The 13,716-nt window shown below is 41.9% G+C and overlaps 1 protein-coding gene across 1 annotated transcript in view; it reads left to right on the forward strand.

Moving 5' to 3' along the window:
* The window catches only part of LOC132398850 (sodium/myo-inositol cotransporter 2-like), a 130,895-nt gene that overhangs the window by 51,320 nt on the left and 65,859 nt on the right, over nt 1-13,716 (forward strand). Inside the window, exons 5-6 of the mRNA XM_059978686.1 lie at nt 9,736-9,840; nt 12,414-12,519. Of these exons, the coding sequence (XP_059834669.1) occupies nt 9,736-9,840; nt 12,414-12,519 (211 nt within the window). The remainder of the gene's footprint in view (nt 1-9,735; nt 9,841-12,413; nt 12,520-13,716) is intronic.

Genomic DNA, 13,716 nt, shown 5'->3' on the forward strand with positions numbered 1-13,716 from the left:
CCCTACTCTCAATGGAAAAAGCCTATCCACATCAACTCAATCTATCCCCCTCGTTATTTTAAATACCTCTATCAAGTCCCCCCTCAACCTTCTATGCTCCAAAGAATAAAGACCTAATTTGTTCAACCTTTCCCTGTAACTTAGGTGTTGAAACCCAGGTAACATTCTAGTAAATCTTCTCTGTACTCTCTCTATTTTGTTGATATCTTTCCTATAATTCGGTGACCAGAACTGTACACGATACTCCAAATTCAGCCTTAACAATGCCTTGTACAATTTTAACATTACATCCCAACTCCTATACTCAATGCTCTGATTTATAAAGGCCAGCATACCAAAAGCTTTCTTCACCACCCTATCCAGATGAGATTCCACCTTCAGGGAACTATGCACCATTATTCCTAGATCACTCTGTTCTACTGCATTCTTCAATGCCCTACTATTTACCATGTATGTCCTAATTGGATTATGCCTGCCAAAATGCAGCACCTCACACTTATCAGCATTAAACTCCATCTGCCATCTTTCAGCCCACTCTTCTAACTGGCCTAAATCTCTCTGCAAGCTTTGAAAACCTAATTCATTATCCACAACCCCACCTACCTTAGTATCATCTGCATACTTACTAATCTAATTTACCACACCATCATCCAGATCATTAATGTATATGACAAACAACATTGGGCCCAAAACAGATCCCTGAGGCACACCACTAATCACCAGCCTCCAACCTGACAAACAGTTATCCACTGCTACTCTCTGGCATCTCCAATCCAGCCACTGTTGAATCCATTTTACTACTTCAATATTAATACCTAACGATTGAACCTTCCTAACTAACCTTCCGTGCAGAACCTTGTCAAAGGCCTTACTGAAATCCATATAGACAACATCCACTGCTTTACCCTTGTCAACTTTCCTCGTAACCTCTTCAAAAAATTCAATAAGGTTTGTCAAACATGACCTTCCACACACAAATCTATGCTGACTATTCCTAATCAGATCCTGTCTATCCAGATAATTACATATACCATCTCTAAGAATACTTTCCATTAATTTGCCCACCACTGACGTCAAACTGACAGACCTATAATTGCTAGGTTTACTCTTCAACCCCTTGTTAAACAATGGAACCACATGAGCAATATGCCAATCCTCTGGCACCATCCCCGTTTCTAATGACTTTTGGAATATTTCTGTCAGAGCCCCTGCTATTTCTACACTATCTTCCCTCAAGGTCCTAGGGAATATCCTGTCAGGACCTGGAGATTTATTCATTTTTATATTCCTTAAAAGTGCCAGTACTTCCTCCTCTTTAATCATCATAGTTCCCATAACTTCCTTACTTTTTTCCCTTACCTTACACAATTCAATATCCTTCTTCTTAGTGAATACCAAAGAAAAGAAATTGTTCAAAATCTCCCCCATCTCTTTTGGCTCCACACATAGCTGTCCACTCTGACTCTCTGAGGGACCAATTTTATCCCTCACTATCCTTTTCACCAGGGAAAGGGAGTGATGAGCTAAAGGATGCCCTTACTGTCTGAGACCTGGTGGAGGATCTAGAGGGTCTAGTGGACCTGGTGATCAGACTGGATATCTGATTAACAGGAACGAAAAGGGATAGATGACGGGGTTTACTCTGAAGAGACTCTTTTCCCCGGCTATCCTCCACCCCAGGCTAAGACTACTCCCCAACCGCTGCCAATCCCAGCCTCCAAGGAGCCTATGCAAAAAGGTTGTACCAGTTTCTTCTGAACTGAGGGAGGGAGGGGTGCTGCATTGACTGTGGAAAGCTGGACATTATCAAACTTCTTGTTCCAAGATGCCAGAAAACTTCTGGGACCATCCAGCATAGGGAGGACTGTAATGGTTGCTAGTCTAACTCCCAGTTCAGCTCACTCTGGAGTGGTTCTCCCTGTGCTGCCTTCGTGGGGAGACCAAAAGCATTCTCTACATGCTTCACTCCTGATGAAGGGTTTCGGCCCGAAACGTCGTCACTACCTCCTCCCATAGATGCTGCCTGGCCTGCTGAGTTCTGCCAGCATTTTGAATTTTTCTCTTATCAAATCTGGTGTAGTGGGGAACCTTTGAACCTCAGACTGGCCAGAAGATTGAAAATTCCCTTCCGGTTGCCATGGCCTTGGATGGGAGACCATTGGTGCAGGGGAGATCAACCAGCAAACATCCCCACTCAAGTTTAATTAGTCAGCATATGAAATCAATCCAGCTCCATCTCATTTGTTCCCCAGAAATCCCACTCATTCTGGGTCATCCCACAACCCAAGAGTCATTTGGACTACTGGGGTAGTACTGGACTAGTCAAACCACTGCAAAAAGAAATGCCTCCAAAAGGAGCCTGAGACACTTTCTGTCTTGCCTCCCAAATTACCTATTAAACCTTTCATCTCTAAACCCAGTGCATCTGTTTCATAAAGAATACCCCCAGAATACTCAGACCTGCTGGAGGGCTTCAGCAGGAAAAAAACCACCACTCTACCACCTCACTGGAACTATGACTGTGGCTTTGATCTGCCACCAGGTACTTGTCCTCCTCTTGGACTATATCCAAGAATCTTTTGCTTCTGGGCTCATTCAATCATCCACATCTCTTGCTGGGCTGGGTTTCTCTTCTTCACCAAGAAGGATAGTGGACTAAGTCCCTATATAGACTATAAGATCACTGTGGCCACTGGGAGATGCCGCTTCTTTTGGCTGACAAAACAGTCTCCCAATCTGTGTCAAGACTCACCGATATACAGGATGCCACATTGAACATAGTAACTGATCCCAACAGACTCAAAGGTGAAGTGTCGCCTCACTGGAAGGACTGTTTGGGGCCCTGAATGGTAGTGAGGGAGGAGGTGTAGGGGCATGTGTAGCACTTGTTCTGCTTGCAAGGTTAAGTGCAGGAGGGACAAATGGACAAGAGAGTCATGTAGGGAGCGATCTCTGCAGGAAGTGGGGAATGGAAAGATATGGTGGGATCCCATTGGAGATGTCAGAATGTGCTGGACGTGGAGGCTGGTGGGGTGGTAGGTAAGGATAAGAGGAACCTATCCCTGATAGGGTGGTGGAGAGCAGACATGAGTGAAATGGAAGAGATGCAGTTGAGGGCAGTGTTGATGGTGGAGGAAGGGAAGCTGCTTTCTCGGAAAAGGAAGACATCTCCATTCTAGAATGAAAAGCCTCATCCTGAGAGCAGCTGTGGTGGAGATGGAGGAACTGAGAGAAGAGGATGGCGTTTTTATAAGTAGCAGGGTGGGATGAAGTATAGTCCTGGTAGCTGTGAGAGTTCATGGGTTTATAATGGACATCAGTAGATAAATGGTCTCCAGAGATAGACAGTGAGTTTGAGAAAGGGGAGGGAGGTGCTGGAAATAGGCCAAGTAAATTTGAGGGCAGGGTGGATGAAGTTGATGAGCTTGGCATGGATGCAGGAAGCAGCAGTAATGCAGTCATTGATGTAGCATAGGAAAGGTGCAGGATGGCCACCAATGTAGGCTTGGAACATAGACTGTTCCACATAGCTGACAAACAGGCAGGCAAAACTGGGACCCACATGAGTGCCCTTGGCTGCACCTTTTGTTTGAAGGAAGTGGGAGGAGCTAATGGCAAAATTATTTAGAGTTAGGACAAGTTCCACTAGGCGGAAGGGAGTGTTGATGGAGGGAAACTGATTAGTCCTGGTGTCCAGAAAGAAACAGAGAGGAAGGATGAATACAGGAGAAGGGGTAGAGTCCGTGCCAAAGACGTAGGCTTGAAGATGGAGGTGGGGGACACTTAATTGGACCTCGGTAGTGTCTGCAACTTAATCCACATTTGTGAGGATGGACAATGGAATTCAGCCCACCTATAGGCCACTCTGAAAACAGTTCCATGTGGGTATCAACTATGTAGGTAGAATGAGGAAAGGGGTTCTTCTGAGGGAATTTGAGCAGCTAGGGACTAAATTTAAAAGTAGAACCAAAAGGGTGGTAAACTCTAGATTACTACCTGAGCCACTTGCAGATTGGCACGGGGTCAAGAAAATTAGAGTTAAATCTGTGGCTCAAGGATTGGTGTGGGAGAAGTGGGTTTGAGTTCGTGGGAAGTTGGCACCAATATTGGGGAAGGAGGGAGCAGAACCAATGGGACAGGCTCCACCTGAACTGTGATGGGACCTGGCTCCTGACAAATTGCATAATAAATCTGTGGACAGGGCTTTAAACTAAATAGTAGGGGTGGATTCAATAAACTGGAGAAGTATGGATAAAGTAAAAAATGTGGGATAAACAAAATAAAAGTTAAAAAAGAGAAAACTAAAGGTGGGGTAAAGAAAAGTAAAGTGCAAAAGAGACAGAGATTACTAGATTTTAAAAGCACAATGACTGTAAGGGCACTTTATTTGAATGTCCATAGAATTCGTAACAAGGTCAGTGAACTTGTGGCACAAATCAGTTAAAGGGGTATGATGTAGTGGCATGACAGAAATGTGGTTGAAGGTTGGAGAGGACTGGGAATTAAATATCCAAAGATATCAGGTAATACGGAAGCTTAGGCAGGAAGGTAAGGGAGGTGGAGTAGTGTTCTTAATTAAGGATGAGATCAGGGCCATAGTGAGAGGCAATATAAGATCTAAGGAACCAAATTTTGAACCCATCTGGGTAGAGATTAGGAAAGGGAAACTATCACTGGTGGGAGTTGTCTATAGGCCACTGAATAGTATCATTACAGTTGCATGGGCAATAAACAGAAATATCTGTGGCATGTATGAATGGAACAGCAGTTATTGTGGGGGACTTTAACTTGCACATTGGGTGAATTAAGTTGGTCGAGGCAGTCTTGAGGAGGACTTCATAGAATGCATCCGTGATGGCTTTCTTGAACATCATATTACTGAAACTACAAGGGAACATGTTATCTCATATCTGGTCCTGTGCAATGAGACAGGTATAATTAACATTCTTGTACTTGAGGATCCTCTTGGAAGAGTATGATTGAGTTTCTCATACAAATGGAGGGTGCAATATTTTGATCTAAAGCCAGGATATTATGTTTAAACAATGGAAACTACAATAGGATGAGGGAGGATTTGGCTAATGTAGCACAGGAACACAGGCTATATGGAGGGATGGTTGAGGAACAGTGGAAGATTTTCAAAGGGATTTTTCACAGTGCTCAACAAAAGTATATTCCTGTTAAAAGCAAGGACAGTAAGAGTGGGAGAGCCAGCCATTGATAACTAAGGAAATAAAAGTCATCAAAGTAAAAGCTTGTGCATACAAAATCACCAAGAGTAGTGGGAAACAGGAAGATTGGGAAAACTTTAAAAAGCAACAAAGTACCACTAAGTGAGCAATGTAAAAAAGGAAGGTAGATTATGAAAATAATCTATCACAAAATATAAGAATGATCGTAAAATATTTTATAGTTATATAAAGTGGAAAAGGCTGGCTAAAGTGAACTGTAGGTCCCTTGGAGGATGCAAAGGTGGAATTGATATTGGGTAAGGAGGAAATGGCAGGGCTTTGAATGACTATTTTGTGTTGATCTTCACAGTGAAGGACACATCTAACATACCAAAGAGAGATGTTATGGATGCAATGGGAGATAAGGACCTCAATACAACAGCTATCACTAAAGAGGTAGTGTTGAGCAAACTTGTGGGCCTAAAGTTAGACAAGTCCCCTCATCCTGATGGAATGCATCCCAGAGTACTGAAAGAAATGGCAGAGGTTACAGTAGAGGCTTTGGTGATAATTTGCCAAAATTCTCTAGATACTGGGCAGGTCCCAGTGGATTGGAAGAAGGCGAATGTTATGCCACTGTTCAAAAATGGATGTAGGCAAAAGGCAGATAACTAAAGGCAGATGTCAGTTAGTTTAACATCTGTAGTTGAGAAAATGCTTGAAGCTATCATTAAAGAAGAAATAGTGAAGCATCTGGAAAGAAATGGACCAACATCCAGACACAGCATGGATTCAGCAAAGGCAGGTTCTGATGACAGACTTACTGGAGCTCTTTGAGGGTATGAGGGCAGTGGATAGAGGGGAGCAGATGAATGGTATTTACTTGGATTTCCAGAAGGTGTTCAGTAAGGTGTCACATAAGACTTATTCATAAATAAGGATGCATAAAGTGGAGGGTGAAGTATTAGCATGGATAGAGGATTGGTTAACCAATAGAAAGCAGATAATTGGGATACATGGATGGCAATCAATGGTGAGTGGTGTGCCCACGACTGTTCACAACATATTTTGATGAATTGGAAGAGGAGACCAAGTGTAATGTATCTAAGTTTGCTGATGACACTTGTTACGTATCCCGTAACTGGATACTTTACCAGCAAAGATAGAGAGGTCCGTTGGAGTCTGATGGCACTATTTTCAAACGTTTTTATTTATAAAGGGGGCACAAAAGTAAGGTTAATACAAACATTCAGATTATATACGTCGGCAAAGCTCAATCTAAAGCGTGGGTATAGCAATAATCATCATTAAGAAATAATCTCTACTGTTGTCTAGGGGATAATATATTGTCCATTGGAAATATAAAAGTCACTCAAAAGTCTGCAGGCTTCAGCCTTTTGGGAATCACTGGGTTTCACGTGTTTTAGAGAGATTGGTGAGAAAAGGAAAACTTGCCCGGGTCTTTATGAAGCAACTCCGTTGAATCAGGGGAACGTTGGTTCCCCGTTGTTAGTTCGAAGTCCTTTTCAGTGTTATCAGCCACCTGCTCCCCAGGCAAAGGAGAAACGGAATACACGTGGCTTTGAATGGCTTCCCACTAGCACGGGAGCGCTGAGCGATGGTGTGTCCTTCTGGTGCGTCGCTGGGGTACCGCCTCCTGCAGTCCCCTTTTATCTTGGCTTGCAGAGTTGTAGATGTCCATCAAAGTAGGGTGATGCAATCCCCACCCCCACATTGCCCGAGGGTGTCCAGGTCCCTGGTAGCTGTCACGTAGCAGGGACATGCAATTCACACAGGTGTCTCTAAGAACAATGGTCAAGACCGTTGCATTGTCTCTCATTTCCTGGGTCTGAGACCCGAATTAATAGTGATCTTGCAATTCTCTGGAAGGAGGGGGCTGCTCCCACCCCTTCAGCCCCTCAGAGCTGTGGTACATTCATAACACACTAAATTGAGTGGAAAAGCAAATTGCGCTGTAGATACGGAGAGTCTGCAGAGGGATATAGATAGGTTAAGTGAATGGGCAAGGATATGGCTGATGGAGTACAATATTGGTAAATGTGAAGTCACCCACTTTGGAAGGAAAAATGGAAGATCAGGTTATTCAAATGGTAAAAGATTGCAGCATGCTGCTGTGAAGAGGGACTTGGGAGTGCTTGTGTATGAATCACAAAAGGTTGGTTTGCAAGTGCAGCAGGCTATCAAGAAGGCAAGTGGAATGTTGGCCTTCATTGCTAGAGGGATTGAATTTAAGAGCAGGGAGGTTATGCTGCAACTGTACAGATTACTGGTGAGGCCACACCTGGAGTACTGCATTTAGTTCTGGTCTCCTTACTTGAGGAAGGATATACTGGCTTTGGAGATGGTGCAAAAGAGGTTCACCAGGTTGATTCTAGAGATGAGAGGATTAGACTGAGTCACCTGGGACTGTACTCGCTGGAATTCAGAAGAATGAGAAGAGCTCTTCTCAAAACATATAAAAATATGAAAGGGATAGATAAGATAGAGGCAGGAAAGTTGTTTTTATTGGTAGGTGAGACGAAGACTAGGGGACATAGCCTCAAGATTCAGGGGAGTAAATTTAGAATGGAGATGAGGAGGAACAGCTTTTCCCAGAGAGTGGTGAATCTGTGGAATTCTCTGCCCAAGTGACTGCTACCTCAGTAAATATATTTAAGATAAGGTTTGATAGATTTTTGCATAGGGAATTAAGGGTTATGGGGAAAAGGCAGGTAAGTAGCGATGAGTCCATGGCCAGATCAGCCATGATCTTATTGAATGGTGGAGCAGGCTTGATGGGTCAGATGGCCTACTCATGCTCCTTGTGCATTTTGGGTTGGCAATTGCTTCAACATTTCAAGCCTTCACCACTTATGTGCCCTGGGAGATACTACACAACTTTGTCTACCTAGATGATATACTCATTTTCTCCCAGTTCACTCAAAAACATGTCCATGCATCTGACAGTTACTACAATGGCTTCTGAAGAATCAACCATTTGTCAAGCTCAAGAAGAGAGAATTCCATGTTTCCAGTCTTCTTCCTTGGATTTGTTATATCTAATAGCAAGCTACAAATGGATCCCGATAGACCCATGGTGTGCAGAATAAGCCGCAACCCACTTCTGTGAAACAACTCCAGCAATTCCTAGGTTTTGCCAATTTTTACAAGTGGTTTATCTGTAATTTCAGTTCAGAAATCTACTGGGCCCTGAAGGCCGAGGCGGCTTTTTGCAGACTTAAAACAAAGGTTTACATCCGCTTCTACCCCAGTTTCACTTGACCTGGACTTCCTTTTTGTGGTCGAGGTCAATGCATCAGACATGGAAGTAAGGGCCAACTTGTCCCAATAATCTACCTTTCTCCACAAACTGCATTTCTGTGCCTTCTACTCAAGATGCCTTTTTCCTGTGGAACCAAACTACGACATTGGCAATCTGGAATTGTTAGCTGTTAAACTAGCATGAGAGAATTGGAGGCATTGGTTCATGGCATGAGCTGACCACAAGAACCTAGCCTACATCCAGGATGTAAAGAGGCTGAATTCCAGAAGTGTGTCCCTATTCTTTAATCGATTCAACTTCCTTATTAATTATTACCCAGGACAAAAGAAATCAAAAATCAAACTATTGACTGTTTGAAGCACCGGAAGGGGAAGAGAACACTTCAACTATAATTCCTAGCTGTATAGTGGAACCCATCTGCTGGAACATAGATTGATAGTGCGCTGAGCCCAAGAGCAACATGGGGCAGACCTGGTAATAGTCTTTTTGGATGCATCTTTGTTCCTAAGCCTGGTTGTTTAGATGTGCTTAACTAGGGACATGCTTTGAACCTGACTTGTCCAAGTCAGTTGCCATCAAAGAGAAGGTACAGGAGCTTCAGGACTCACACCACCAGGTTCAGGAACAGTTATTACACCTCAACCATTAGGCTCTTGAACCAAAGGGGATAACTTCATTCTCCACATCACTGTCCATAGGTTCCCACAACCTATGGACTCACTTTCAAGACCCTTCATCTCATGTACATGATATTTATTGCCTATGTATTTATTATTTGTTTTTTTTTCTTTATTTTTGTATTGCATAGTTTGTTGTATTTTGCACATTAGTTATTTGTCCATCAGTGGTGGTGGAATCTCAGTGCAGGTGGCAGAAGTTGCAAAGGATAATCTATTAAATGTGGAGGCTGTTGGGTTGGAAAGTGAGGACCAGGGAACTTTATCCCATTCTTGCCCAGTGGACAGGGAAGTGTAAGATATAAATGAGTTGTGGTCAGGATCTTTGTCAACTGAGGTAGAAGGGAAGTTTCAGTTCAAGTAGAAGGAGAATATTTCAGAGGGACCTGTGTGACAAGTTTTGTCACTGGAGCAGATACAATGGAGATGGATGGAGTGTGAGAATGTAATGGAGTAATATCAGAGCAGGATATTTCGGTCATTTTCTGCTTTAATTTCTCGGTGATGTGATCAAGATTGCTTGCTCTCCTGAATGAAGGGAGATGCAATGTGTTTTTCTTTAAACATCTGACTGATGTCATCCTGTATTATTCTTTCCTTGCAGGTCACTACCATGCCTGAATATTTACTGAAACGATTTGGAGGTCAAAGAATTCACTTCTTAATTGCTACCCTTTCTTTATTTGCCTATATATTCACAAAGATCTCGGTAGGTTTCTGTGATTCATTTAATTGAAATATTTGCTGGCTGTGCTTAAAATAATTTCCATTGAAATAGGAATTAAACAACTGAGAAAATGCAGGTGTCCAGTGCACAGCAAAATATAATAACTTGACAAACTGGATGCCTATTGTATTGTTCCAAATCTTAACACTATGGCTTTCATAATTTCAACACATTTGCTCAGCATCCAATACCAATATATTGACTCCTTCTTCACAACTACCCCAGTACACTGATGATAGAACTAGTCAATGTCTAATGCAGGAAGTATGTTGGATAATCAGCAGTCAGTTTTGATGGAATTCATCTTCAGTTTTAAAAAAGTGCCCAGTGAGATACTTGTGTTATTAGTTTTCCAAAGGTTTCTACATTCAGAGAAGGTTCCATGAGATTGCAAAACAGCAAGTGTCCCTGCTTCTTTTCAAAAGGAGTTGTTAATGCATATTATCTGAATGGTCAGATAATCTCAATAGTCAGGGATTTCAATACTCTGAGAAACTAAGGAATCTAGGTGTCTGATCTATGATTCACAAAAGGCTGGTATGCAGGTGAGCAAGAAGGTTTTTGTGTATTGTTCTTGAAACTGAATACCAAAGTAGGGAGGTTATAGTTTAGAACTTTGGTAAGGTGACATCTAGAATACTGAGAAGAAAATTCAGTATTTAAGGAAGGATGCATTGGAAGAAAATCAAGGTTTATGACAGTGGTCAGGTTGTCTTATGGGGAAAGGTTTGACAGGCTGGGCTTGTATTAATTGGTGTTGAGAGCCAGGAGGAAGTTAATGAAACATGAAAGATCCTAAGAGATCTTGAGCGGTTAGAGGAATTTCCTCTTATGGAAGAATCTAAAACTTTTTTAAGTGGTTTTGTGCACAAGAAAAAAGGAAAGAGTTGACTGTTTTTACAGGGAGGATAATATTTCTTTGAACTCTCTTCCTAAAAGTAAGTTGGAAGCCTGATAAGCAAGGTGGATGAGACATTATCAGGATAGATGAAAAAGCAAGGCTGTGATTGCTGTCATTTGACTAATGACCTTACTGAATGCTGGAATAGGCTTGTGGTACTAAAAGACCTATTTCTTCTCCCAATTTGTCCTTCTCAATTCCCTGTTTCATTGAACTCAATAGATGGAGGCATAAAGCAAAATTGCAATTCATCTGCTGTCCTGTTCCAACACCTAAAGCAAATAACTCCACTTTGTTTCCACCCTACATGACAATGCTAAAGTATCACATTATTCATAACATTGCACCCCAAAGACACTCCTTAAAGAGCCATGGTCATTTTGAGCAAATTGGAAGAAACCTCACTTATATTGGAAATGTAGCTAAGGTGTCTTGCATTGTTTTAACAGTTGTTTGTCTCAAGTTCCATTTCACTATAGTCCCAGGACTTTATAACCATATAACAATTACAGCACGGAAACAGGCCATCTCAGCCCTTCTAGTCCATGCCGAACGCCTAGTCCCACCTATCTGCACTCAGCCCATAACCCTCCATTCCTTTCCTGTCCATATACCTATCCAATTTTGTTTTAACTGACTATACCAAACCTGCCTCTATCACTTCTACTGGAAGCTTGTTCCACACAGCTACCACTCTCTGAGTAAAGAAGTTCCCCCTCGTGTTACCCCTAAACTTTTGCCCCCTAACTCTCAACTCATGTCCTCTTGTTTGAATCTCCCAGACTCTCAATGGAAAAAGCCTATCCACGTCAACTCTATCTATCCCCCTCATAATTTTAAATACCTCTATCAAGTCCCCCCTCAACCTTCTATGCTCCAAAGACTTGTTCAACCTTTCTCTGTAACTTAGGTGCTGAAACCCAGGTAACATTCTAGTAAGTCTTCTCTGTACTCTGTCTATTTTGTTGACATCTTTCCTATAATTCGGTGACCAGAACTGTACACAATACTCCAAACTTGGCCTCACCAATGACTTGTACAATTTTAACATTACATCCCAATTCCTATTCTCAATGCTCTGATTTGAGGAGCAAGTTTTGTACACAGAAGTAGCAGATGCCTGGTGTGGCAGTAGAAGCAGATATGTAAATTAGGCATTTTTAAGAGACATTTATATTGGTACATGATGTGAGGAAAATGGGTGGATATGGATATTGATGAGGCAGAAAAGATTAGTTTATTTGACTATTTGATTTTAGCACAACATTGAGACCAAAGGACCTGTTCATGTGCTGTACTGGACAAAAATGTTCAATGCTGACGCCTTTGCCAATAGAGTGCCTGCAGCAAATGTCTACATTTTGAAACTTTAAAGAGCCTAGAAAATAAGGATAACTGTGTTCAGCTGTGATCACGTGCAATGTGCATGCAATATTTCTGCAATGCAATAGTCAGTAAATTTTGATGTTTAATAGTTCAAAAATGGGTGCAGCATGTTTCTATTTGTTGATTATATTGATTGAACGTGTTCCTAAGAATATTCATTTACATGGCTCTCTGTAACAGCCATTGGAATGAGTGAACTACTTTTTGGCCCAGTTGTGGTGATTTATTATTGTCGCCATCCTCCATTTGATGCATGTGTTTTCCCCAGGTTGATATCTATGCCGGTGCTCTCTTTATTCACCTTGCTTTGCACTGGGACTTGTACCTTGCTGTGATTAGTCTACTCATCATAACCGCAGTCTACACTGTTGGAGGTAGGTCTCATCATTTGGACTGACATCAAATTGGATCACTTAGGTATATTCAGTCGAAACTGATGGATTCCTGATTGGTCAGGGCATCAAGAGGTATGGTGAGAGGGCTGGTGTATGGGGTTGAATGGGATATGGGATCTACAATCAGCCATTATGAAATAACAGAGTAGACTTGACGGGCTGAACAGCCTAATTCTGCTCCAGTATTGTATGGTTGAATTGATTATCATTAGAAATAGGCTCATATTTATATTAATAATTAATAGTCTCAAAGGCATACAGCATGGAAGGGAATTCTTTGCTGAGTCCACACTGACAATCAAGTACACTAATCTGACATGAACCCATTTTTTCTCATAAAAATTCCCATCAATGACCTCCCCTGTATGAAAGTTAACCATTTAACCTACAGATCTAAACATATTTAGGGTGAGGAAGGAAACCAGAGCACTTGGAGGAAACTACACAGGCACAGGGAGAACATGCAAGTGTGACAGGGACAGCAACAAGACTGAACTGTGTTCACTGGAGCTGTGAGCCAGAAACAATGATGCCATTCTGAAGCTAACATAAGACACAAACACCTAGATGTATGTCTTTCCATATTGCACTAGAATCTCTCATTTATCAAACTCCTGACTCCTGCATAATCATTATTCTCTGCTTCAACAACAATTATTCAATTACATTCACCTTAAAGGCCAGCCAAGTCATGCAAACAATGACTCAACAAAAAGGTAAAATAGACACAGGAAATCTGAGATGTAGAAGAATAACAGGATTTACATTTAAGGCTATCAAACTTTTTTCAGAACTGAGTACTTCCATCATTTTGAGTTTCTATTCATAAACTTAGCTGACAATAATTAACATCTAATTAGCTAACTAAAGAGAGAGAGGGGGAAGTGCAAGGAAACCCACGCTTCACCTGTATTTTGAAATTCACTGCTGTTACCAGGGATTTCTTTTGCAAAAGAGATATATTTGTGGTGAACTACATATACTTGTCTGGACACGCCCCCTGCTGACTGCTCCTGTGGCCCCTCCCACAGACCCTGGTATAAAGGCAATTGAGGTCTGAGCCCGGCCTCTCTGTCTCCAGGATGTAGTATGGTGGTCAACCACTGCTTGTTCCTTCTTCCAGTCAATAAAACCCGATATCTCACCTTTATGTCTCAGAGAGAGTTATTGATGGTG

This window comes from Hypanus sabinus, chromosome 9, assembly GCF_030144855.1.
Source record: "Hypanus sabinus isolate sHypSab1 chromosome 9, sHypSab1.hap1, whole genome shotgun sequence".
NCBI classification, from domain to species: domain Eukaryota; kingdom Metazoa; phylum Chordata; class Chondrichthyes; order Myliobatiformes; family Dasyatidae; genus Hypanus; species Hypanus sabinus.